Below are 25,889 nucleotides of genomic sequence, written 5' to 3' on the forward strand. Positions count from 1 at the left end.
TGAAAAAATAGCTATGTGTAGGATTCAAATTTGAAGCAAGGTCAGCTTTTTTTTTTGAACAAAAATTTTTAAATAGAACTTTTGTAGGAGAGAGAGCTGATAAAAAATTAAAGATGAGCTTTGTCTTCTTTCTTTAATGTAAAAGATGATGTTTGGGTAGAAATTGATCAAATGGTATTGTAACTTGAGCTTAAAAACTCATAGGTGTGAAGTCAATGAAGCATAAAACATTATAGCACATAGATGCCCCAAATATGGTCACATTATCAAATTGGCAAGTAAAAATGGAATCAACCCTCTAACTGAACTGGGTGCACACATTCAAATTTTGACAGTACATTCTGTGTGCCTTTATCAGCTGCAAAATGCAAATATTGTTTAGCTGTTGTGTACTTAATTTCACATTTAGACAACCAGAGGACCATGGAAGTTAGGAAAAGTAAACCAAAGGCTCTTTGTAGAAAGAACAAAAAAAGATAAATTCATAGATTCAAAGGAAACTAGATTAGAAAATATCATTGTGAGCACTAGATTATTTATTTCAAATTCATACAAAACATTGGTTGACTATAGTCTTTCTGGACATGGAGAGAAATTTATGATGCAACTGGAGAAAGGTATGAGAGCATAATCCAAACTTAGAAATAAGCAGTGGGGTGATAGTTGAAGTACATTTGAACTGATGTATGCTGTGAATTGAAAAGGAACATCTTTTGGACAATTGATTGTATCTTGAAATATAATAAAAACAAACTTTAAAAACATGTTTAAGAAAACATTGACCTGTTTAGATAGAAAAGGCAGCATTTATTTTGTAATGCAATCAGGTGGCAATTCAATTTCCTGTTAACTGAACTTCAAGTATTCTCTTTCAGGTCATAGATTGGTGGTGCTTATCATATAAATTGGTCAATAAGATTTACAAATAGTACCTTTAATACTTGGTTTTGTGGTTGTATCTCTAGAAAAGAAAATCAATTTAATTCCATCTATTGGTTTTCTCCTTAAAATTCATGCAATTTGAATATGATTGACAGGGCACTGCATCATTATGCAGTCTGTTAGATGGACCGATTATACTTATGAATACAAGAGTGGAGTGAATGAAAGCAACATGTAATTGATTCTACACTTGGTCTGACTGTTCATTAACAGTTTGAATGTAACACAGTAGCTTCTCAAATGGAAAACGATGAGAGCAACCTATATGTGCTCTCTCATTTGTTTTAAAATTCATTATGCTAATATTTTTTCACAGAATGTTTTTGCTGCATTTGTTTTGCCAAGGATAAGTCTGATTGAATCTATGTAAATAGTTCTACTGCTTTCAATATTTATTTGGCATTCCAATCACACATTTTTCAATTTACACTTTTCAAAATGAAGATGGGCTCTCCCTTGCCCCCGCTGCAAAGAAAATCTTCTATTCTACCTCCTTTTCTATGTGGTTCAGAATAATTTCCCAGGATAAATGGGGGGAGGGGAGCGCAAGGTGGTGGTTATAGCTTCAAAACAAAGGAGCTGATTTATCGACTGATTGATTTCAGAAATAGATGAGCAAAAACAGGCTCCATTTGTCTTACCACACTTTAGTCTGATGAGGCACAAAAGGGCCTGCCACCTCATTTTCCATACCTCTTCAAGGGGTTGCATTTGAAATGTTGATTAAACGTACAAATAGAATTTCTGTTTTCTCGCTTTCCCGAGTGATTTAAGAAAGGGCTTCATTACCTGAAGGCTGCTTTTTCTTTCTTGAATGTGGAGGTGGACACATTGGGGAGGTAGCATCACACTTACTGCTCTAGGGAGTTATGATGCTGATTCTGTAACAGCCATGCCTGACCTTTCCTTTGTCCACTAATTCCTGCCACATTATAAGACAAAAGAAATCGCAAAACTAGTGCTGAGCCAGGGAATTCTATCTAGGAGCTACAATTACACCACAGTCTCCAAATTAGATTGTGTTTATAGTGAATAAATATACTAATCTCATATTCCAATCTTTGTCTAGCTCTGATTTCTATTAAATCAGCAGTTGACTTATTAAGATAATAGGTCTGAGAACTCCATACCAGTAATAGATCTAATCATATCAGTATTTTCTATGGTTTCATATTTACCTGCTACCAGGCTGGGTAACTGGTAACTGATACAGACGCTTACCCCCAGACCCCCAAACCACAAGTGTCTAGGGAGTCATGAATCAATCGCGGCTATGTTAGAATATGTCCACGCATGCTTTGCTATTCTTCCTATCAAGAGGTGCGGTCTGTGAAAAAAGTGGGATATTTTTGACAGTTGTAACCAACAGAATATGACAGGAGTGATGCTGTGTGACTCCCAAGACTGAGTTATAAAAGGCAACATTGCTGGTAGACTTGCTTTTGGAGCCCGGAGCTCTCTTTTAAGTAAAATTGCTCTGAGTCTGCCATGCTGTGAGAAAAACAAACAAACAAACAAACTCACTCACCTAGAATGGTCCTGAGACTATGTGAAGACAAAGATGCCCATCCATTCCTTAGCTGCAGTGGTCCCCACTGCTCCAGTGCTAACTAACCACCACTGACTACAGCCATACGAGAGACCCTCCACCAAACCCCTTCAGTTAAATCCTTTTAGAATATCTGACCCCCCCAAACCATAAAATAATAATAAATAAATTGTTGGTTGCTGTGTAAACCATGTTTTTGAGTAATTTGCTGCACAGTCATAGCTGACCAGAACCTGCATGTATACAGATGTGTAGGAAAAGTAATGGGATTCATGAAAAGCATACCAAAATTTATATTTACAAATTATACCATCTCCTTCAGCCAGTAGTCACCTTGGGAGGAGTTTATTATTGTGGTTTTGTTCTGTGACTTCGGGTTGCATTATTCTGTCCTCTGGGTTCCTTGAACAGGAGGAGTAAATTAAATTTTTCTATATTATTCTTTTCATCTCTTCAAATTATTGACAATTATTCAAAATTCTTTGATTGTTGATATGCTTTTTAAGTATATTCATCTGCTACTTTACTACTTTAAAATTTGCAAGTCTATATTGTAAAAGTATAGTAAAACTTTGAAGATAGATATTTGTCATGTAGAAGAAAAAAAATGCTCTTAATCTACCATTTAAACCCTCCATTTGTCTGAAAACAATTCTTTTTTCATAATCAAGAAATTGAGAGTAGCAAAATAAAAGAAAGATCTACCTGATAGAGTCATTCTTTTAAATTTCTTGGAATTAAATACATATATATTTTTAAGTAGGCTTACATAGTGATTGTTTTAATCAGATTTTTTGCCACTCTGGCTTAAAGGCCTGATGGACACAACTGTAGAGGAGGAAAAGTTCATTTGGGGGCTCATTGTCTCAGAGAGCTCAGTTCTCAGACAGCCTGCTCCATTCCTCAGGGCTTGAGGTAAGGCAGAACAACATGGCATAAGAGCGTGGCGGAGGGAAGCAGTTCACATGATGGTATGGAAGCAGAAGAGACTCCACTTATCAGATACAAAATATACACCCCAAAGGCATGCCCCCAGTGACCTACTTACACACCCCACCTGCCTTCAGTTACTACTCAGTTAATTCCATCAGGGGATTAATTCACTGATTGAGTTAGGGCTCTCATAACCCAATAATTTCTCCTCTAAACCTTCTTGCATTGTCTCACATAGGAGCTTTTATAGGAACCTAGTATCTAAATCATAACAGTGATACAAGCTTATTTCTGAAATGAGCATTTAAGGTCTTTCTGTATTGTAGGATTATGGCAAATAGCATCCAGGAATATGATTTAATAAATCATATACTCTTTGTTTTGATCCTTTAATTTTGAATGATAGCATAACTTTTTGGCATTTTCAAAAAATTGTTAGTTTCTAATGTTTCTTGAATGTCTTCTTATATCTACACATAAAGGCTTTCTTTACAGAGCACAATATTTCATTTTATAATTAGGTGACATTTAAAAATTTAAATAAATATATAAATAAATATTTAAATAACAGTTCTCTTTAAATATTTAAATAATAGTTCCCTATTGTTGGACACATAGATTGTTTCCAGTCTTCGTCTATTCTATACAATGCTATTATGAATGACCTGTATAAAAATCCTTTTGCATATCAGCAAGTGTATTATCCCTGGGATTCGTTCCTAGAAATAGAAATACCAGATCAAAAGAATTCCTACATTTGTCCCCTTAATACATGTGTTTAAATCACTCTCTGAAGATAGTGCCAGTTTGCACTTCATTATATAAACATGTTTAAGAAACTTAAACCATGACTGATACTCATTTATCTGGACAAGAATGAATATGACTACTTAGAATCTATAGTTCAATTCCTGAGAGGCATGTGCACAAGGAATTGTTTTTGAGAAATGCAAAGAATATTATTCTTATTCAGCTCCTTTTGGCTTTGAAAACTGAAACTCAAAGAGGAGAGTGACCTTCTGAAGGTCATATGGCTCATTAGTGATAGATCTGAGACTTCTGAATTATAGTCAGATCTTGGTACTTGTAGTCTAGTGTTCTTTCCACATCAGAGAAGAGACGATAACTGTGTTGTGTGCTGAAGATCTCTTGGAAGCTGCTTTTGTTCCTTCTGTGGATGATGATAGCTCCCATTTCTTGAGCCTTCCCATGAACCAGGAATTGACTTTAAAATTTACATTCACATTATCTTATCTAGACCAAAGGATTCAAATTCATGTGCAAGATAAAGTATTGTCCATGGATTTTGCATGCATTTATCGCAGATATGTCTGACCACCATAGTGATGCTATTCTGTTTAATAAAGTATCAATTAATAGAAAGCATCATTGAAATGATAATAGCTGTTTGTCTCTAACATACTCAATCAATGGATTTTGAAACTATTACTGTGAAAGACTATGATATTTTGGATATTAAAAAACAATCCTTAAAATCAAAAAACCATTATTGAGCCACTTAATTCTGTTCAAGTTCTTTTTTAATTGCCCAAATATCATTCTGTACTCCATCTGTCTCTATTATAAGGTTAAATAATAAAGATGCCACACAACACAGAAGTGAGGACAGGATCATCTAAGCCACCAATTTGCTTTAAAGACAAGGAAAACAAGTCAAGGACTAGTAAAATGATGACTTCATCTGGGCACTTGATGACTTCGAGCTAGAGCTGGAATTAGCAGGCAGTTCTCCTGACAAAGTTTTACAACAGAAAAAGAGGAACTCAGTGTGGAGCAGTTACTCACAAGTATTATGAACAATTAGAATTATGAAAGAAATTTCCTTTCAAACCTCATATTGATTCACCTCCAGCTCTGTGGATCTGAGAGGTCATCGCATTGGTCAATAATAACACTTGATCTTGGATGCTCCAAATTTAATATAGAGTATAAAACACAAAGATCAATATTTTAATGTTGAGGAAGCTCACTTATTGGCTGTTTGTCCCAAGACCTTTAAATGAAATAGAGAACTAAGGAAACACAAGGAATAATTTTTCATCAATTCCATTTAACAATGATAGCTAAGGGAAAGCAAAGGAAAGGGTTTTTATTATGTCACTAGTTCCTGCTCTTACCAGTTCTTCTGCACTGCCCTCCTTCCCATTAATGCCTCTAAGCCTTCTCTTGACTCAGCTCAAGTAGATACATGTTTTGTAACTACAGATAAGAGGCACTTATTTTTGATCTTCTCCATTCACAAAATAGGCGAGCCATGTTTCTTCTTTATGTATCATGTATTTGATGCAGAAAAGTAGTAGCAAAGGAGGAAAAAAATGTACATAAACTTCAACTTAAGCAAAGAGATTGAGGATACTGAATTGGGTCTGTAACAACATTTCCCAAATGTTAATTTGTAGAAACTAAGTCTTATGATTTACTCTGCAAAACGGTTTCAACAGACAAATCCTCCTGAAGATTCACAAGTCTTTAGGGTATAGTAAATGTCCAGAGAAGGTCTACAGTATGGTAACTGGTTTGAATTAAGTCAACCAATGGTTCCCAAATTTAATAGACTTTTAAACCCATGTCTGACTGCATCCACTTTGGAAAATTCTGCCTTATAGAATCCTATGTTGTTCCTCTCCATCTTTTTCTTCATTAGGGGATTTGGAATATTATAACTGGGTACAAACAACAAGTAATCACAAGGAGTAAAAAATAAATGTAAGCACAATCTCCTGTCTTCATGTGTTCTAACATTCTTTTAAAAACAAAGTAACATTAACATGAAATTCCATTACTTAGGGTACAGATCCAGTATTGCTTGAATATATGTAACATTTACTTTTACTTTTATGATAAAAAAATCACCATATACCATATTTTGTTAAATACAGCCTAATTTCCCCTTATACTCCATATCTATATTGCACCAGTTCTCACTACAGTGAACCAGGCTTACCTGTGAAATCACATCTGCATGAACTCAGTATTGAAGTTTCTCTGCCTATGTTGATTACACAACATGAGCTTTAATATTGTCTGACAAGAGTTTAAATATATTGAATCCAATACTTTGGGCTTTTCTCACATGTCAAATAATAGTATCAATATTTAACTGGCAGCCAACAAAGTTTTATTTCCCCTTAGTGAATTATGTGTTGCTATTTAAATTTCATATGAATTTTAAACTCATGAATTTTAAATTATTGTCCTTTGGTGAAATTAAGTATTACTAATAAGGCAAAGCAAATAATTTAATTTCACAATAATATTCAAATAATATAGACTGAAATTTATCATTTGTCCAAAGTTGATTAGTTGTGACTTACATTAAGGAAATGACCTAATTATCCAATTCGCATATAAGAGTAAGAAGCAAAAGTTATAAGGCACTTTAAGTAATTTGAATTACAATTTAGATTTTTTACTTTTAATCTTTTTGACTTTAAAATGAGAATGGCCCTATTGTGTTATACTCCTAAATTGAAAATTTTATGTGTGTGGGAACTGAGTGGTAAAGTATATTCCTAGCATGTACAAGGCTCTGGGTTCAATCCCAGTACCCAATCCCCCAAAAGTTTATGCTTGTGTAGAGATCAAAAGAATGGCACAATTTTTGGGTTTTACATGTGAAAGAAAAGTCGAATTTTGTCTTTTAAAATGTAAACAGAGATTGAAAAATATAGATTCCTTTGTGATAATTTTAATACATTAAAATAAGTGATTAACAGTCTATTTGAATGTATATGGTCTATTATTCCTAGCATACCTCATGCATGTGAAGATTGATAGTCCCACTTTAAAACTGAAAAGAATTTTTAAAAATCATTCTTCTAATGATTATTATGATATAAATTCTCTTGGCATTTTTAAAAAAGGAAACTTGCTTATTATGCACAATGCTTAAACTTGTCTTGTTTACAAGGAAAGTTATGGCTAGCATTGACTCTTTCTTCCCACATCAATTCAGATACTCATTTTGTGGGCAATTATTTCTCAGTTTATTTCCCACCAAGGATTTGCCTTTTGCCAGGGTGCCAATTATGTACATCTTATACTGTAATCTGTCTCACTTGCATCTGACCAATAATGATGGAACAATTCACTGGTAGGAAATTCACAATTATCACTTTCCTGGGAAATTGCCTACTTTAAAGGAGGTTGTACTAAAATCTTTTACCAAAGACGCATTTACATCATCAATATTTCTCTGGGCTCTAACACAAATAACTAAAATAAACAAAAACACCAATTATGTGAAAAGTGAAAAATGCCTTGCTTATCCAATTTCTCTTTTCTTCTGCATTTACAGATGTCATCCATACTGTAGGGCCAATAGCCAGAGGCCATATTAATGGTTCCCACAAGGAAGACCTTGCAAATTGTTATAAGTCATCTCTGAAGCTGGTGAAAGAAAATAACCTCCGATCAGTTGTAAGTAGTTTGATGTCCTTCATTTCTTATTCTTTTTCAGCATTTATGCTGTAGAAATCGATCTTGTCTAAAAAAGAGGTAGGAAATCACTTCCAAAGTACTTAAAATTAAATTTAAGGATTGTAACTAAGGAATGTATCCTTTTCAGTTGTCATGACTGTACACTTTGGCATCCCCCAAATATTTGCTAAATTGTTTGTGATGTTTTAGAATTTGAAACTATAGAACTCCCAAACTAGAGTTATCGTGTCTACTTTCTTCTCTTCATTTTGCCATTTTCTTTGGAATAAAGTAAAAGTGATGCTAGTGGCCAACAGTTTTAAAGAAGGAAATTAGAAAGTGCTGAGTTTATTATCATGATATACATTTATTTTATATTGGTAGTATGTATATGCACATTTAGAGTTCAGTTTAGTCTCTACCTACATGTATGGTTACACAAGCTTGTGTATAGCTGCATTGTTTTGGAAATGACTCATTTGCAGAAATTATTTTGTGTTTTTACCTGAAAATTCTTATTCTTTTAGATTCATTTTAGCCTTCATGAACTAATACTTTGTAACTGAGTGTCCCACATCCTTTCTAAATTTCATCAGTTTAGACTGAAAATTCAGAAAATGTGGCTCTAATCTACTTCCTTAACAGTGGGCTAAGATGAAAGGAATTCTCTTCTAGATGGATTTGGAGGTATTTATCCACCTGCTTTTCTTTTGCAGCATGTCTTACCTTTATTACATCTCAATTACATCAGACAAATGAAACTATGAGAATAATAGATTGTAAATAGCCAATAGTAAGTTAATTTGGTTAGAATCCCTTGAGTTTCCCCCCAACATACCTTGTAGCTTTATTGAAATTGTGGGGTTAAACACTTCACTTAGCAGGCTGACTAGATCAGCATTGCCTGAGATTTCACACAATGCATGATTTTACTATTTGCAAGGAGAAACATTAAGAATTACACATATTTAAATAAGTCTGAATGGTTGCTGAACTTTTGTGTGTGACTGTAATTATAAAGTGCCTTTTTCAATGCAACATTGATGAATTTGCTTGAAATGAGGAAACTTTTTGTAAGCCAATTTTATAGCCCTTTTAATCTTTGCATAATTACAGAGTTGGATATTTTATTTTACCCTTTGAGTTTTTTTTTTTAAATTTTCTGTTTGCAAATGAATCAATATAAGAACCTATTCTGTCTCAGAGGAGAAAGCTGAAGTTCAAAGAGAATGGAGCAAAGTAAACTATGAAACTGGTTGGTTAATTTTGTTCTCTATAGGAAAGTAAGGAAAATCGAAACAGGTGCACACATTCAGGGAATAATTAAAAATTTGTCAATATGGCATATCGATTTAAAAAGGCAAGGGGCAGAAGTGCTTGGAAAACGGACATGTATAGAAGTTTCCAACCTGGGAAGTAGGGATTTTGAGACCTGAAAAGAATTTGTTTAATGAATTCACTGGCATCTCTAATGATATGTTTTTTAAACCCAAGAACAAAAATAAGAAGCAAAGTCCATTTGAAATGGTGTAAAAACAGCACTCACTCTTTAAACAGGGAAAAGAAACATCCTTGACTATGATCATCTTAAAACAATCACATCTCTTTGTGCTACTTGCTACCATTGGAAGTGGAGTAAGAATTATGGATGTAGTTAACTCATAGGGTCTGCTGTTGGACTGAAGCAATACGTTAGTTATTCTCAATTAGAATTAGCCTATCAGTATCTTAGATGAAGATTTTGAAAGATTATTTGCATGTTACTGACTAAAATTAGCAGGTACTGTTGAGCTGAATCTATTCTAATATTAGTATTTAAAATGGAGTAGAAGATATCTGTGAAAGGTGAAAGGAAATGTCCAGCTAAAATAAGGACCAAGTTCTTTCTTAGTTGGCTGGAAATGCCAACAAATATCTTGACCCTTATTCATAAAGAAAAGTTTGTTCATCCTTCCTTCTTCCTTTCTTCTTCTTTTAAAGGGGGAGATGGGATTGTCTTTATGTTTTGAACTATATTAAAAACAATACTAATGTCCTCAAATTCTGATTATTTGGGGGAAAAGGAAGGTTTTTAAAAATGTGATTATGATTGGACATGTGTTTTATACTACAGGCTTGTATTTGGCTGACTCAGCACAATAAACTTGAGTTTATTTATTAATGTCAAAGTTTCTCAGAAACCCTTTACCAGAGTGGCTTTAGTGTTCATTCTGCCAGTTAGCACTGTGTGACAATAGACAAATAATGTCAAAGTTTTGTAGCATCAGTTGCTTGATATAACAGATTAGCAAATTACTGTTATCTCAAGCCTGTCCAACTCATGAGGCTATTATGAGGATCAGTTGAGATAAGGAAAGATAACTGGAGAAATGTAATTCTCCAGCAAGTATAGTTTTTGACAATGTTACTTTTAGTAGAAGTTGTTTTCATACTTTATGATTGGCAATTTAGAAGATAGGTATTATTCTTGGTTAGATATATATTCTGAATTCTAGATATTTATTAGAATTCTAGATATTTATCATGCCATTTCTTGATGTTTATAAACCAGAATAAATTATCATAAAGAGTAGTTTTCAATTAGTATATTTATTTAAGCTATTTTTACATCTTAATATCATTTTATTCATAATCATTAAAAGTGTAATTGCTTATATTACCAACCCACTTCTCCATTCACAATTGCACACAACATGGACTATTTTACTCATCAGTAGATGTACTGAATTAAATTATATTCATTGCATCACCAGCTGTACCTGTCTAAATTTGTACTCTAATTTTTTAATTTATAAAAGTACTTTCATATCATGGTTTCTCCACTATGTGTTGTTTGGCAGCAAAGTCATAAAAATGAATACTGAGTGAATAGCTAAATCAGGATAGCACATATATAAGGAAGCAGTTATAAGGCAGTATGGAAAATTTCATAATGGGGTTATATTATATTACTTTAGTGCTTTGAATCACTTAGGATGTGCTACGACTACAACTAATCTCAGAATGTCAGTGGCTTATGAACAATTCTTCATCTTGTATGTATAATATCTGGAACTCATAATTTCCTTAGTCAATAGAAAATTTGCAAATTTTTTTCTGTCTCAGGGTAGAAGTGACCCATATCATTTCTGCTTCCATTTTGTTGACCAGAGCTATTCATATAGTTTTGCCTACCTCTAAGGAGGCCAAAGAAATGTTCAGGAATAAATTAAATATTTGATTGACACCATTTTTCCGCTGAAGTTAAACCAAAGGCTTTAGGAACACAGCAGAGAGGTCTAAAGTATCTGTTTTTACTCTAATTTCACCAAAGGTAAACATTTTTCACGTTTTTACTAGAGGTAAAACAAATAACATGATTATTTATTTAATAAATACTAATGAGACCTACTATGTATCAGGACTTTACTGGATGTCTTCTAAGACAGGCAGGATATAACGGTTGTCTTCAAACAAACCAATCATGTCCCCTGTATGATTTGAGACTATTCTGTAGTTATTGTATCACTTTTAAAATCTTTCTACAGTTGCCTGAAATTTCCTATTTAATGAGTAATCTATGATGGTCAGACTTTGTTCTTTCTCTGCAGTTTTCCTTTAAAATGCAAATACTCATGAGATCAGTAGATAATTAATTTTCTAATACCTTAATATGAAGGAATTTATCAAATTACTTTTACTTTGGCAGGATAAATTAGTGGATGATGAAAGTACTGAGCACCTGGGATTGGGGGAGGAGGAGAAGAATTGGAAGGGAGTCGACAGAAACAGAATACAGAGTGTGGTATAAATAAGTTACACTTACCTCCCAGTTTTTTGAAAAGGATTTTATTTTTTAAACAAAGAGAAGGAAATGTTATATTCATATATAATCATCTAGAAGTAGCGATTTGGGTGTTGGATATGCTATGGATTAAATATTTCACTATGAAAAAATACTATTATTTTATTAATTTAGGAGAGAAATTTTGCTTACCTTTTTATCTCTGGCTAGACATCAGTCTTGTGAGGGTCATTTTCAAGGTATATATCCACAAGTTTGCTTTAAGTACTAAAAAATTAATAAATCTAATGACTCATTTTATACTGGCATTTCTTTTCCATGAATGATTATTTATTGCAACCTTATTAATATCAGGAAATTCTTAACTTTGGGATATTAATTATGCTGTCCTTCCATTCTTACCATAAGGGTTTCAAAGAAACATCTGACCAATCTTTCATGCTTTCTAGACCTAGTTGTGGGTTTCTTATCTAAATATAATTCAGCTATTTTTCTTCAACTTAAAATTTCCCTTGAACAAAATTTAAATATATGCATTGAATTTTGTAAACACTTGACAACCCTGAGATTGTTGATAACAATATTGATAAAGTATCAGGCAGCATGAAGATGCTAAATAAAGTTAAATATACTGGACACTGGAATAGGAAAAAAATGTTAAAGGAAAATCAAGAAGGATGCAGACTTTCTCTTTAAAAACTTGGGAGAGGTAGATGTAAAAAAGAAAATAAAAGAAAAGAACAACAACCAAAAAGAAGTCTTAGAATCCCAGTATTTTAACATATGTGACCTGAGAAAGAAATAGGCAGCCATCTACAATATTTTGATTTTTGGAAAAATAGAGTGTCCTTAGAAAGATAAAACTGCACATAAACACAATATTCTTGTGACTATGTATTTCCTAACACCTAAAACATACAAGTGGAAATGGTGTATTGTCAACCTAAACAGTAGTCAGAGAAAGATTCTGTAAAGATTAATGAAGTGTATTTGGAAGTAGAATAGCATTGCAGTGGAAATATCTGTACCATAGTAAACCATGAGCACATTCAAGGAGGTTGAAGCAAGTGGAAGTTTTTTAAGAGCAAAATGAGAAGGATTACATAAAATATTTTGAATCTATGATCCTTGACCATGATGATTAATAACAAGGCTGGAGGCAGTAGAAGGTTGAACAAAGTTGCTAGGCAGAGGTTCATAGAGAAGTATTTTTTGGGTAGCCCTTGTATAACACTGTGGTTCCCAAAGAGTTACTATCAGGGAATTGTGAATAAGAACCCTTATCATCCAGCTTATTCATTCATTTTTTTGTTAGGGCTGATACAAGTGATGCCATTTTGATTATGACAGTTTTCACAGTATGTTGGTGAAAATCTTGATGAAACTTCAGGGGAAAATATAGCAGGAAAGACAAGGAGGAAAAACTCCTATTGAGCAAGGACTAGTAAATGAAAATCAGCAATATCGTATCCAATATTGTATCTCCGATGTAGAGAACGACAGATATTATCTTACACATTATGTTCTGTTCTGTTTCAGCATGGATATAGTTTATGTGAATTTTAATAAGTTATTCCTAACCTCTATTTCTTTTCTTTACAATCTGATCTTAAATCCCTCTATGGCAAATTTTACCACAAGTCTCATTTTTAGGAACCTCTTCTGTGCCATTTCAAAAAGATCTCAGTAGTTTCTCCTCTCAGTATCAGTTAGAAGGTATAGACTCATATTTTTCAGTAATATTAGACATTTAAGAAAACTCCTGTACTGATAAAATATAGTGTACCAAGCTTGACATTTTTTTGACAACATATAATAAGAAAATAGATGTTTTGTTAAAGAAATGATCATAATCTGGATATAAGCCAGATTTTACTTGGGTTAAAATTTATTTTCCCTTTTATGAATTTAGTGGTTTTATGTGATTATGGACAGGCTAAACTTTGGATGTTCAAATGGTGTGCATTACTATAATTTCCATGATTGTTATGCAAGATGACTTATCGAATAGGCAAATATTGTAAATTTTATTGGTAGGAACAATTCGGTGCCAACAGAAATCTCTCAAAGCTAGGTGATGTTCTCTCCACGAGTCATAGATCTTGAAAAGGAACATCTCCTAATGCAGAAGACAACAGACCTACAACTTCAGTGCTACCTCTAGGCATTGTGACAATAAGAGATTTTGGAATTCTGCATTTGTTTTACTATAGCGTAAGTTTTCATTTTAAGGCGTAGTCAAGTGAATCTTATTTTCTTATACAAGTTCTCTTCTGAGAAGGTTGCCATGGCAATGAGTTCTCAGCCTGAAATACTTAAATGTTGGTTTTATTTCATTATCCGAGTTTCCATTGCAGGCTGCATCAATCAATGCAGTTCTCTATTCAGGAAGACTTTTGCAACCTTAAAAAGCTGACCCTTTAATTTGGTACCTCTGTTCATCTGCCTAACTTGACATCACCATTTCTCAGCTAGTTCTTTATCTCAAAGAATCCTTTTTTTGTAGAGCCATTGGTTTGATCTTTTCTACTTTCTATTTAGGCAAATTTAGTCCTGGTTCTCCACTGTCTGATTTATAAAGGATGATACCACGTCTCAGTGTCTTTTCTAGTTGAGTTTTTAACAGCTTTGTGACTAATGATACTATGAATAAATAGCAAGAACAAAAGCATTTTCACATTCGGGCTTCACTTTTCAGTTTACCACAGTACATTCCTATACATCATCCTATTTGTTATTCAAATGATCTAGCTAGCTGACTGTGTTTCTTTAATTTAGCCAAAGTGGGAAGGGTGGACTAAATCAAGACTTTTTCCCTCCCTTGTCTTTCCTGTACTCACCCTTCCTAAGATTTCATAACTGGGCATGGAGGTAGAGAATCTGTTTGCAATAATACTCTTATCAGGTTCTTATTACTTGAAATGACAAGTGACCAAAGACAGGAATGAGGAACAAGGAGGGAAAGTGTGAAATAATGACAAATATACACATTACGTCTGAGAAACAGATAGTTATCCACCCAAACCTGTATTTTCAGATACTGTACAATTCATATCTTCTGCTAGCCATACCAGAATGATGAGTTAAGTTGGAGGAGAGCATTTAACCATATAATAGAATAACAAGTCTAGTTAAAATTTCTGAACTCTTTATTTTTTGCCAGAGTAAATGTGTTTTACTCATTTAATCCTCAAAATAATCTCGAGTTAGAAAGTGTGGTTTACTTCCACTATACAGACAAGGAAAGTGAGCCAGAAGGATGATAAGGAAATTACTCAAGGTCTTACATCAAACCAGAAGTGGAGATGGGTTTAAACTGAGGCAATCTAAATCTGAGGGCTTTAGTCACTGCGCTCTTCCTTTGAACTGTCAGGTTTTGTGTTTTTCTCAACTGGTGGCTCTTGGAAGGGGAAAGGGGAGTAGTAATACTGCTCTCCAGGGAGCAGTTTGTGAGAGTGGATTTGGGAAATGGCAAAAGGGGGTGTCACTAGCATTTTGTGGGCAGGAATGGGGATGCTGCAACATGTGGGCTGGCCAAGCACATTGAAAGCTGTCCCTCATCCCACACAGTGTTTTAATGTTTTGCTGGCAGACCCATAAGTGAAAATCCATTCTTAAACAACAGGATACATCGAAACAAAGTCTTTTTTCTCCATAAGTATATATTGAACTACCATGAAAATTAAGAGAACCTTATACTTAGTTTGCTTAGAACTTTACCAAGAGGAAATCACGTCACTGGTGCTGGGCCACCTGTGGTGACTGAGTCATCAATGCACCACACCTGTCTGCATTTGTAGGTGTTCTTTTTGTGGTGAATCTGTGTAGGGAAACAGACATCTGATTGCATCATTTCAGGTGCTATGGTAGCCATAACTGAATGTGGAAAACAGAATTTTACTACAATCACTTTCCTTTTTGTATCTCTTTCATATTAGTAGCACTAGAATTTTTAAATTTGACATGTTATCTTAATTTAGGTTTCCTCTGGAAGCAGACCCTAAGATAATGATTTGTGTGTATTTTATTTAGGAGACAAAAGCAAGAAGCACTTGCAGAGGAGTGGGGGAAATTGAGAAAGGGAAGGAAAGGCTGTCAAGAAAGGGTAGGTAGTGACATTGAACAGGTTACCATCTTTGGACAACTAAGGCTCTGTCTTGCCAAGAACTCTGGAGACCATGTAGACATTCCTCAGAGTTGACATGAGAGAGGAGGAAAGCTGGGCTATTCAGTTTCCAGTTCCATTCATTTCTTAGGGACTGTAACTCCCCAACATTTTTTGTCTGCCCCTTGTTCAGTTTGAGAGAAAGTCCTCAGGCAGAGAGTGGTGTTAAGGGTATTTGCTGGAGGATACTGTGAGTGGGCATGTACTAGAACACAGTCCTGAGAAGATATGGGTGGGGTAGTCACACCTTCTGCTTCATTTATGTAGGTGAGTTTTACTATTTACAGATAAAAGTCCAGCATAATAAATGGGCTTTATAAAATAATTTTTGTGAAAAGAGAGGGTTGGACCTGGTAATTATTGGTTTAAGTTTTGCTCCTATTAGGACAAAACTATTCAAAATGTTAAACATGGATGTCCACTTTTTAATTTTACTCTTGAGCTCAGACATCAAATTCTCTGTTTCTTTGATTTAAGTGTATTATGATGTTGATGCTATAAGAATAATAGTTACCTAGTGTAAGTGCACCTGGTTAGTAGGTCATCAATGAGTTGGTGAATAGTAATGGCTTTCCCCTGCATTTCTGTGGCATGGAGTTATAAAAGTGAAAGTGATCCTTAGGTGATAGAGAAATAATATCACAATATTGTGTCACTTAACTTGAGGCTTTTTTAAGATCTCGTAATATTACGTTTGGATTCATCATGAAAATTGTAAAAATTTAGCTACCCAAGTTTGAATGTATGTAAATCTTTTTTTTTTTTTTAAATCAGAAAACATATATTAGGGACAAGCAATTTATTTGGAGATCATCTTTGATTTTATTGTAGTATAAGGATTCTTTCAATTTCTGTCTTCCATTAATGTGCTGGGAAATACCTCATCTTATATTTTCTTCAAATATTTCACAATATAATTATGATCTATGCTTCCTATAGGAGTGTCTGAAACATTTTGTTTTATCTCTATCCACAGTTGGAAAATATCATTTTTAGTCACTTGTATATTCTGCAGATACAAGTCTAGTCTACTAGCAAAGACAAGAAAAACTATATTTAACATGAAAATACAAAGCATTTTAATTTTGTTGGTTTTGTCAGCATAATTATTTTCAATTCTTTTGTCAGGCTAGGGAACATTCCTAGGAAGATCATCACTGGTTTCTACAACAGTATCTTCTAGAGGAAATACTGGCCCAGCACACTGTCAAAGAAAGTATATTACAGTGAAATTTGTATAGACGCAGTAAACAGATTTGCAATGCAAGCTTTCATCTTGAGTGCTTTATTTTCTCCTGACCTGAGCAGCAGTTATTAGATCACTGTATCATGGGGAAATAGTCAATTCAAAACACGAACCACAGAGTCCCCAGCCTGCCATTAGGTTTGAACAACTGAGCAATTTTGGCATATATCTAGAGGGTTAATAGTTTAGAGCAAAGGCAATAGCTTTAAATTGTACATTTTTTCTTGCAAATGTTCAGATTTATTTCTTTGAGAGAGCAATTTCAATGTATAGAATCTAAGCCATTCATAAGCTGTTGAACTGGGAGACCAAAGGAGCAAAAACAAATAAAACCAATAAAATTTTTAAAATAAAAATAAATCTGTCAGTGGCCAAAAAGCTCTCTTGACTTGTTTATGAACAATTCAATAGAGTTGCAAAGAGGCTTTTATTTTCTAATGGAAAACGTGTTACAGATTGGTTTCAAGCCACAACTTAGCAATCTTTGTTAGATATATATACAAACACAGACACTTATAAAGTGTAGAAAAGGTGAAGTACATGCTTTTCTTGGTGTCTCATGAAAGCAGGATAGTATTGTCTTTATAATTATGGATTTACCTCATTTTAGCCTATGAGCTGAGTGCTTTGGTGAGGGTACAGAAATTATTAACTTAGTGCTGTATTTAACACTCTTCAAGACTATGTTGTAGAACTTTCCTTTCTTCAAGAATGTTATCAGGCAAGCCATCCCACAGGATACATGATATAAAAGCTTGTAGACCAAATTAAGAGCCATGACTCACAGTTTATTGAATTAAGGGGAATGAAACTGGGAGAAAAGAGAGTCAGGTCAATGCATTTAGGATAGGCAACAAATAAGCAGAAGAATCACCTACCTCATTGTTGGTGACATTGTGGTCACATGCCCTGTGTGTGTGTCTCTACAATTTCATCCTTCCGGGAGATGATGTGGTTATGAGGACCAAAGTTACAGTTTGAGCAAGGGAGCTTGGCAGATAGTGAGTACCTGGGGCAGCCACATATATTATTGGAAAGACATAGGGGTAAGTGCACCTGGCTAGTAGCTCATCAACGAGTTGGTGAATAGTAATGCCTTTTTCCTGCATTTCTGTGGCAGAGAAAATGTCATGTCAAATGAGAAGATGATGTGTATAACCAACAGGGAGTTAATTTGGGGATGACATTGCTGTCACCCTAGAGGTGACATGATTCATGATTATGAATTTTTCTATCACTTTCTATTTAGAGATAACACCCTTGTTTATTCCACTGTTTCATCAAATGCCATATCTTAGAGATTACTAACTTAGTACTATATTTAACACTTTCTTAAATCTTGAATCTTCTCAAAACCTACTTATTTAGTAATTATCAATGCTTAAAACATGTTTCATACATCCCATTTGTTTTTCTTTTCTTCTAAAGAAAAACTGAATATTTTCAAATAATATTACAAGCACATTGTACTTTTTGTATAAGATGGGATGGCATGTGTTAGTAAATTGTTATAACTAAATGATGGGCAGTTACTGTGAACTTAATTGTGTCCCCTCACATTCATATATTGGCACCCTACCCATCAATGTGGTGGCATTTAGAGATGGTACTTAGATCTCCCAATTGCATTTGGAAGGTGATTAGGTTTAGATGAGGTGATGAAGAAGTATCAGATAACTTGCTTCTTTTCATTGTGTCTCTGCCCTGTGAGAATATAGCTAAAAGTTATACAACTGGAAGTCAGGAAGAGAGTTCTCAAAAGGAAACCAAGCATGCCAGAATTTTGATCACAAACCTCCCAACTTTCATAACTTTAAGAAATAATAAATTCCTATTGTTGAAGTCATCTGGTCTTTGGCATTATGTTATAGCTTCCTAAGTTGACTTATACAGTGGTTGTATGGATGCATAATATAATATTCTATTTTTGTATGTTTAAATGTTTTCCAGAACAAAATAAATTTAAAAATTTAAAAATAAAAAGAGAATGATAAATGATAATAATAGTTATTTCCTAGGATTTCATGAAGTTAAATGAAACAATACATATAAAGTGTTCAATGGAAAATAAAGTAACATTTATTAATGATAATTTATATAACATGTATACATAGAGAACTGCTATGTTCCAGTCACTATTAAAAGTACTTGGTATATATCTACTCTTGAGGAGCTTACATTCTACAGGTAGTAATTATCTTTTTATCACTAGGTAGTTCCACAAAATTTTTAGATCCTGTGATTTTCATTGTTGTTACATTCCTGGAAAATCATCTCATCATCATTGTATATTTTTACCATATTTCTTTGACTACCAAATCTTTGAAAAGCTAAGAAGATAATGAGCTAAGTATAGATCCAGAAAATGGCAGTTCTATGAAATGGTAATGACTTACCCTTCATTAAGTAAGAATGTAAAAATTAGGAAGTCTTAGAATACACATTTTGTTTTTAAATGAAAGATATTTGCTTACAGGTTTTCTGATTTCACTACTGCTTTCTAATTCCACAACTGTCAAAAGTTGTAGGTTTCAGCTGGTTGTGGTAGCACATGCCTGCAATCCCAGCAGCTCAGGAGACTGAGGCAGGAGGATCTCGAGTTCAAAGCCAGCCTCAGCAACTGCGAGGTGCTAAGCAACTCAGTGAGACCCTGTCTCTAAGTAAAATACAAAAAAGGGCTGGGGATGTGGCTCAGTGGTTGAGTGCACCTGAATTCAATTCCTGTGACCCGAAAATAAATAAACAAAAAAAGTTGTAGATTTTATTCCTCAGGAAATAATGAAATGGAGTTAAGCATACCAGAGGTTAACGTAGAAGTGTCTTCGCTATTAACATCTGCAAAAAGGAAGAAGAGACAGAATTGAGGAGAGAGAGAGAGGTTAAGTGGTGATGTAGTCTCCATGGAGCATCTGCTGACCTTACTGGGAATCTGGAACCTGAGGTGAACCTTCCAAATTGCCCAAGTTGGTGTGAGGAGTCCAGATCTTTATATTCCTTTTTCATTCGGTCACTGAATGCAGGCTGCACCCAGGAAGGGGTTTGAACTTAGGTAATTTTCTTCTGCCAAGGGTAATTTCTGGAGAGGACTGAGTGCTGAGGGATGGCTGCTGGCAACATTACCTGCAACTGGGGAGTGGGTGAATCCTTCTGTCCTTCAGGGAACCTGGACAGTGCATCAAAGTGTCCATTACACAAGACGCCAACAAAATTGGCATTCTTAAACTGTGACTTGTCTGACTGCAGAAACTAATTTGTTCAACAGTTATGTATTATCTCTTGACAAGATTTTAGGAAATTTAATGACTCTAGTAAAATGAGAGTTGAGGTGAAATATTTTGCCTCTTTCAGGAAAGCAAATGTAAATGTCATTAGGCTGAGGGTTTTATGTTTACAGTTCATAGCTAGTCATTGTGGCGCATGTGCAGGTAATATTACTCTAGAAAAGAGTCTTCGTTTGTTCTCAGAGTTCTCTCTTTTTGTATACATGCATTGTATTTCCTTGATTCCTTATTTTTTCTTGGTCATCTCACTCATTTTAAGAGTAAATTGTAGACTCATACACAACAATATACACATATCTTAAAATTATACATTATATGTAGTGGGGCCAGTTTGTGCTAATTTTTGAGAGCTGAGTATTAAAATTTAAGGAATTTTGTGAGTTGATTGTTAAAACATCACTTTTGTTAAAAATTAAGTTATATGCACTCATATTTTAATACGTTATATTGAACACAAAGGTAATACAAACTGAGCACATATCACTTCCTTATTATTTTACTACATTTTACTCTTATGTAAGTTTTTGGGGTTCTGTCTGTTGCTCCTGCAGGGTGGGATGCCACAAAAAAAATGGGCTTTGTTCTTTTCCTCCTACCTCCATGTTCAGTGATATAATATAGGGAGTATGAAACTTGCCATGGTGAGAATATTTATACCATAGAAATCAATAAATGCCCCAAATCAGGACTTGATTTATTATTTTGTTGATCATAAAGACTTAAGAAAGTGATGGAGAAATGCTTATAAAGCAGATTAGTTGTGTCATTTTCCGTATGTGAAACATTGTGAATATCACAAGAAATTGGAAATATTCTTCTCTCATTTGAAAACTACAATTCTATTAAGCAAAGAAGTTGTATACTCATTGATAAAAGAGTGAAGTTATAAGATTTGTTTTTGTTACTTTTTGCTTTTATCTTTTCACTTATATTAATGAATAATTTTCTCAGGTACTTTATAATAGCAAGGAAAAACTAACACAAGGGTATACTAAGCACAGTAAGTGGTCCCGTCATTACTCATTTAATAGCAGCACCAAAGTGGAGTAATTTCATATTTAAGTAATAGTTTTTGTACTTGGAAAGCAGGAAGAAGGCAAGATTTTTAACGGCTCCATTTGAGTCTGGAGACATGGAAGACCTGGAGGCATGGAGTGCTAGTTGATCTGCAACCCCACTGATTCCTAGATTGGTCTAGCTTTTCTATCTACCTAGAAAATGTCTAGGTAGATATTTTCTTCCCCTCTTACCCAAATTGTGTGCCTCATTCTAGAAATTATGGTTTGATCAAAGAGAATTACATTCCTAAATAAATAGTTGCAACAGTTTTTCTCTGCTAAAAGTTTCAAATAAACTCTCAGGTTTTTAGTTTACTTTTAGTGTTAGGAATTTTGTCTTATTCAACTCCGATACAAACATTAAAAAAATGGGTAACTAAACACCTTCTTTCTTTTAAGTGATAATAAAGCCATACTCTACAAATATATCATCATCTGCAATTTCCAAACCCAAAAGAAGCAGATTAAGCACACATTTGCCAATATTTCAAAATATCTACTGTTCTACCTGCACATGCTTAAATACTGTTAAGTCACTAATTATGAGAATTATTTCAAATTCAAATTCAATGGAACTCTCTATAAAGTTCTGTAACTGTGGCATTATCACCAAAATATAGTATCATAGCCTTGTTGCAAATAATTCTGAGATTTGTTCAATCCCTTCACCATGATCATGTTAATATGAAACATGAAGAATAAACATCTGAAATGGATAATTCCATACTTATTTCATGCCTTCATTTATTTTCCACATAGTGCTGTTTTGATTTAAATGGAGAAGGAACACTTTCTCAAAATTCAGTCTCAGCTGTCTTCTTATGGGGTTGATTGTTGATTTCTTCCAGATTACAAATCTTAGTTCAATGTAAGGATTCTGACATGTTGCATCAATACTTCTCTATTTCTTTAATGGGAAAATATATTTACTCCATTTCCTGTAACAAGTGAGGGGCAGGCTGTATGACACTCAAAATGTGTTTATATTATTTCCATTAGAAAAAAATGTCAGGAACTAATTTGAGGCCAGGCACTGGCAGTTTTATTGTTCCATTCATATAAGCTTATGTGACAGCATTTCCAATTTTTACAAATTTGACTTAATAATCAAATGATGCCTATGTTTCAAATGTGTATTTTCTTAAGGTCCAATACTTCGAGTAAATTTAAAGACAGAGTGTTGCTCCTTGGAACAAATTAAGAAGCAGTTTGAAGAACTGAATATGCCACCTTTGAACAATACTGTGCCTCTTTCTTCTATAACCCAAATATGATGACATAAATAGTGGTATCAAGATTCAGTGACCCTCAAGCTAGAATCACATAAGAAATCGACCTGAAGTACCACAGAAACATGTCTTTAATGTTAATGAATTATCTTCTCTCAGTGTCAGACATATTACCTCTTTTGAAGATTCTTTTTGGTACATTGGTCTTCTGTTGAATACATCGTTAAATAAGTAACATAATGAATAGGGCGCACCAATGTGGGTGTGCATGTGTTCTGTAAATCTACACCACTTCCCTTCCCTGAATTATTGCATCTGAGTGTTTTAGGGAAGTATTCTATGCCTTTATAACATATTTTTTTTCTGATTCTTCAAACTTCAAATAATCCCATCTTTTTTTTTTATTGTAAACAAATGGGATACATGTTGTTTCTCTGTTTGACATGGAGTAAAGGCATACCATTTGTGTAATCATAAATTTACATAGGGTAATGTTGTTTGATTCATTGTTATTTTTTCCCTTCCCCCACACCTCTCCCACTTTATAACATATTGATGTTGATGAGGTTTCATAATTGCTTTATTGTATCATAGAAGAAAAGCTTACCTAAGAATTTAAAAACCAATATCTGAGTACTGGCTTTACTCTTTAATCGCTATGTAGGACCACCTCTCTTTAACTTTGAAATGGGTCTAGCAATGTCTTCTTTTAATCAAATCAGTGAAGAAAAATAAGTGTTGATGAGAATGTGGGAAAACTTGGAAGCTTTATACATTGCAGTGGGTATTTAAAATTGTATGGTTATAATGGAAACCAGCTTGGCAGTTTCTCAAAACGTTAGATTTCATGACCCAACAATTCTGCTTCTAGATCTACACCCAATAAAATTAAAAACATATGTCCAAACATAAATTTATACACACACAAATGTTCATAGCAGTATTATTCATAATAGCCCCAGACAACCCAGACATCCATGAACTGACCAATGAATTTACAAAGTATGGTCCATTCACTCAATGGGAAATAATTAAGCAATTAATAAAAGAACTGATAAATTCAACAACATAGATGGAAGTGAAAATGTTCTACTAAGTGAAATACGCCAGTCACGAAGGCTACATATTTTGATTGTATTTATATAAAGTATCCAGAATAGGCCAAGTCACAGAAACAGAAAATAGATTAGTTGTTCCCAGAGATTGAGCATAGAAGATGGAAGAGAAATGGGAAATGACTGCCAATGGACATCTCTTTGGGGTGATGAAAATTTTGTGAAATTGAATACTGATGATGATTACTTAACTCTGAATATATTAAAAACACCAATTTGTATACTTTTTTAATTGGGGGCATTGTAATTATACATAATATTGGTATTCATTTTGTCATATTTGTACATGAACATATGAACCTATCAATTTGATCAATGTCAATTCCTGGTTACCTTCTCTTTTCCTTCTATCCTCCCTCCCCAGATCCACTTACTCTACTCTAAGATCTTTCTACCATTATTGTTGATATTATAATTAGTGAATTATATTAATTATTTACATTTATATTTAATTGTGGTAAATTCACATAGACAGCATAGTTTGATCCTTTTCATCCCCCATGTCCTTCCTTCCTTCTACCCTCTCTAGTCCCTTTCTGTACTCTATTGGTCTCCTGTCTATTTTCAGGAGATCCAACCTCCTGTTTTCCTCCTTCTCCCTCTCTCCTCCTCCTCCTCCTTCTACTTCCTTCTTCCTTCTTCCTTCTCCTTTCTTCCTTCTCCTTCTCTCTAGTTTCTACTTATGAGAGCCAACACTTGACCGTTGTCTTTGAATCTGGCTTATTTCACTCAGCATAATGTTCTCCAGTTTTGTTCATTTACCTACAAATGTTGTAATTTAATTCTTCTTTATGGCTCAGTAAAACTCCATGGTGTGGATGTACCACATATTCTTTATTCATTCATCTGTTGATAGGCACCTAGGTTGATTTCATAACTTGACTATTGAAACTGTTATTAATATTTATATGCATGTATTAATATAGTATGCTATTTTTTAGATCTTTTGAATAAATTCTGAGGAGTGGGATACCTGACTCATATGGTGATTTCATTCCTAGTCTCTTGAGGAATCGTCATACTGCTTTCCAAAGTGATTTTACTAATTTTCAGTCCCACCATCAATGTGTAAGAATAATTTTCCTTGCAAGAAATTATTATTTATATTCTTGATGGTTGTAATTCTAACTGGAGTGAGATGAAATCTCAGTGTCATTTTAATTTAATCTCACCAATTGTTAAGGATGTTGAAATTTTTTCATATATTTGTTGGTCATTTGTATTTCTTCTTTGAAGATGTTTCTACTTAGAACTTTTGCCCATTTAGTGATTGTCTTATTTATTTTGTTGGAATTAAATTTTTTGAGTTCTTTATGTAATCTGGCTATTAATCCTCTGTCAAAGTAGTAGCTGACAAAGATTTTCTTCCATTCTTTAGGCTATATTTTCGGGCTCTTGTTTCCTTTACTGTACAGAGACTTTTGTATTTGATGATGTCCCACCTATTCATTGGTTTTAGTTTTTGAGCTTTAGGAGTCTTATTAAGGAAGTTGGTGCCGTTGCCAATATGTTGGAGTGTTGACCCTATGATTTCTTCATGCAGTTTCAGTGTTTCTGCTCAAATGCTAGGTCTTTGATCCACTTGAAATGATTTTTGTGAAGGGTGAGATAGAGTTTCATCCTTTTACATATAGATATCCAGTTTTACCAGCACCATTTTTTAAAATGGCTATCTTTCTCCAAAATGTTTTGGTACCTTTGTCAAGGTACCAATTAGATTACTATGTCTATATGGATCTATCTTTGTGCCTTCTATTCTTATCTACTGCTATTCACATCTGTTTTTATGTTAGTACTATGCAGATTTTGTCAATAAAGGTCTAACCCTCTGTAGTATATAATTTGAGGTCAGGTATTGTGATACCTCCAAGCTTGTTCTTATTTATTAGAATTTTTTTTTTTTTTTTTTTTTTACTATTTTGAGATCATTATTCTTCCATGTGAATTTTAGGACTACTTTTCTAGTTCTATGAAGAATATCATTGGTATTTTGATGGGGATTTCATTGAATCTGTAGTTTCAATTTGTAACATGGCCATTTTGATAATGTTAAGTCTGTCTATCCATGAACATGGGAGATCTTTCCATCATCTGAAGTCTTCTTCAATTTCTTTCTTCAATGTTGCATGATTATTGTTGTAGAGGTC

General features: G+C 33.9%; 1 protein-coding gene across 3 annotated transcripts in view; it reads left to right on the forward strand.

Moving 5' to 3' along the window:
• Macrod2 (mono-ADP ribosylhydrolase 2) overlaps window positions 1–25,889 on the forward strand; it is a 2,075,735-nt gene that overhangs the window by 1,269,525 nt on the left and 780,321 nt on the right. For all 3 annotated transcript variants that reach the window (XM_047537628.1, XM_047537632.1, XM_047537630.1), the window contains exon 6: window positions 7,743–7,864. In XM_047537628.1, coding sequence (XP_047393584.1) covers window positions 7,743–7,864 — 122 coding nt within the window. The remainder of the gene's footprint in view (window positions 1–7,742; window positions 7,865–25,889) is intronic.

This window comes from Sciurus carolinensis, chromosome 2, assembly GCF_902686445.1.
Source record: "Sciurus carolinensis chromosome 2, mSciCar1.2, whole genome shotgun sequence".
NCBI classification, from domain to species: domain Eukaryota; kingdom Metazoa; phylum Chordata; class Mammalia; order Rodentia; family Sciuridae; genus Sciurus; species Sciurus carolinensis.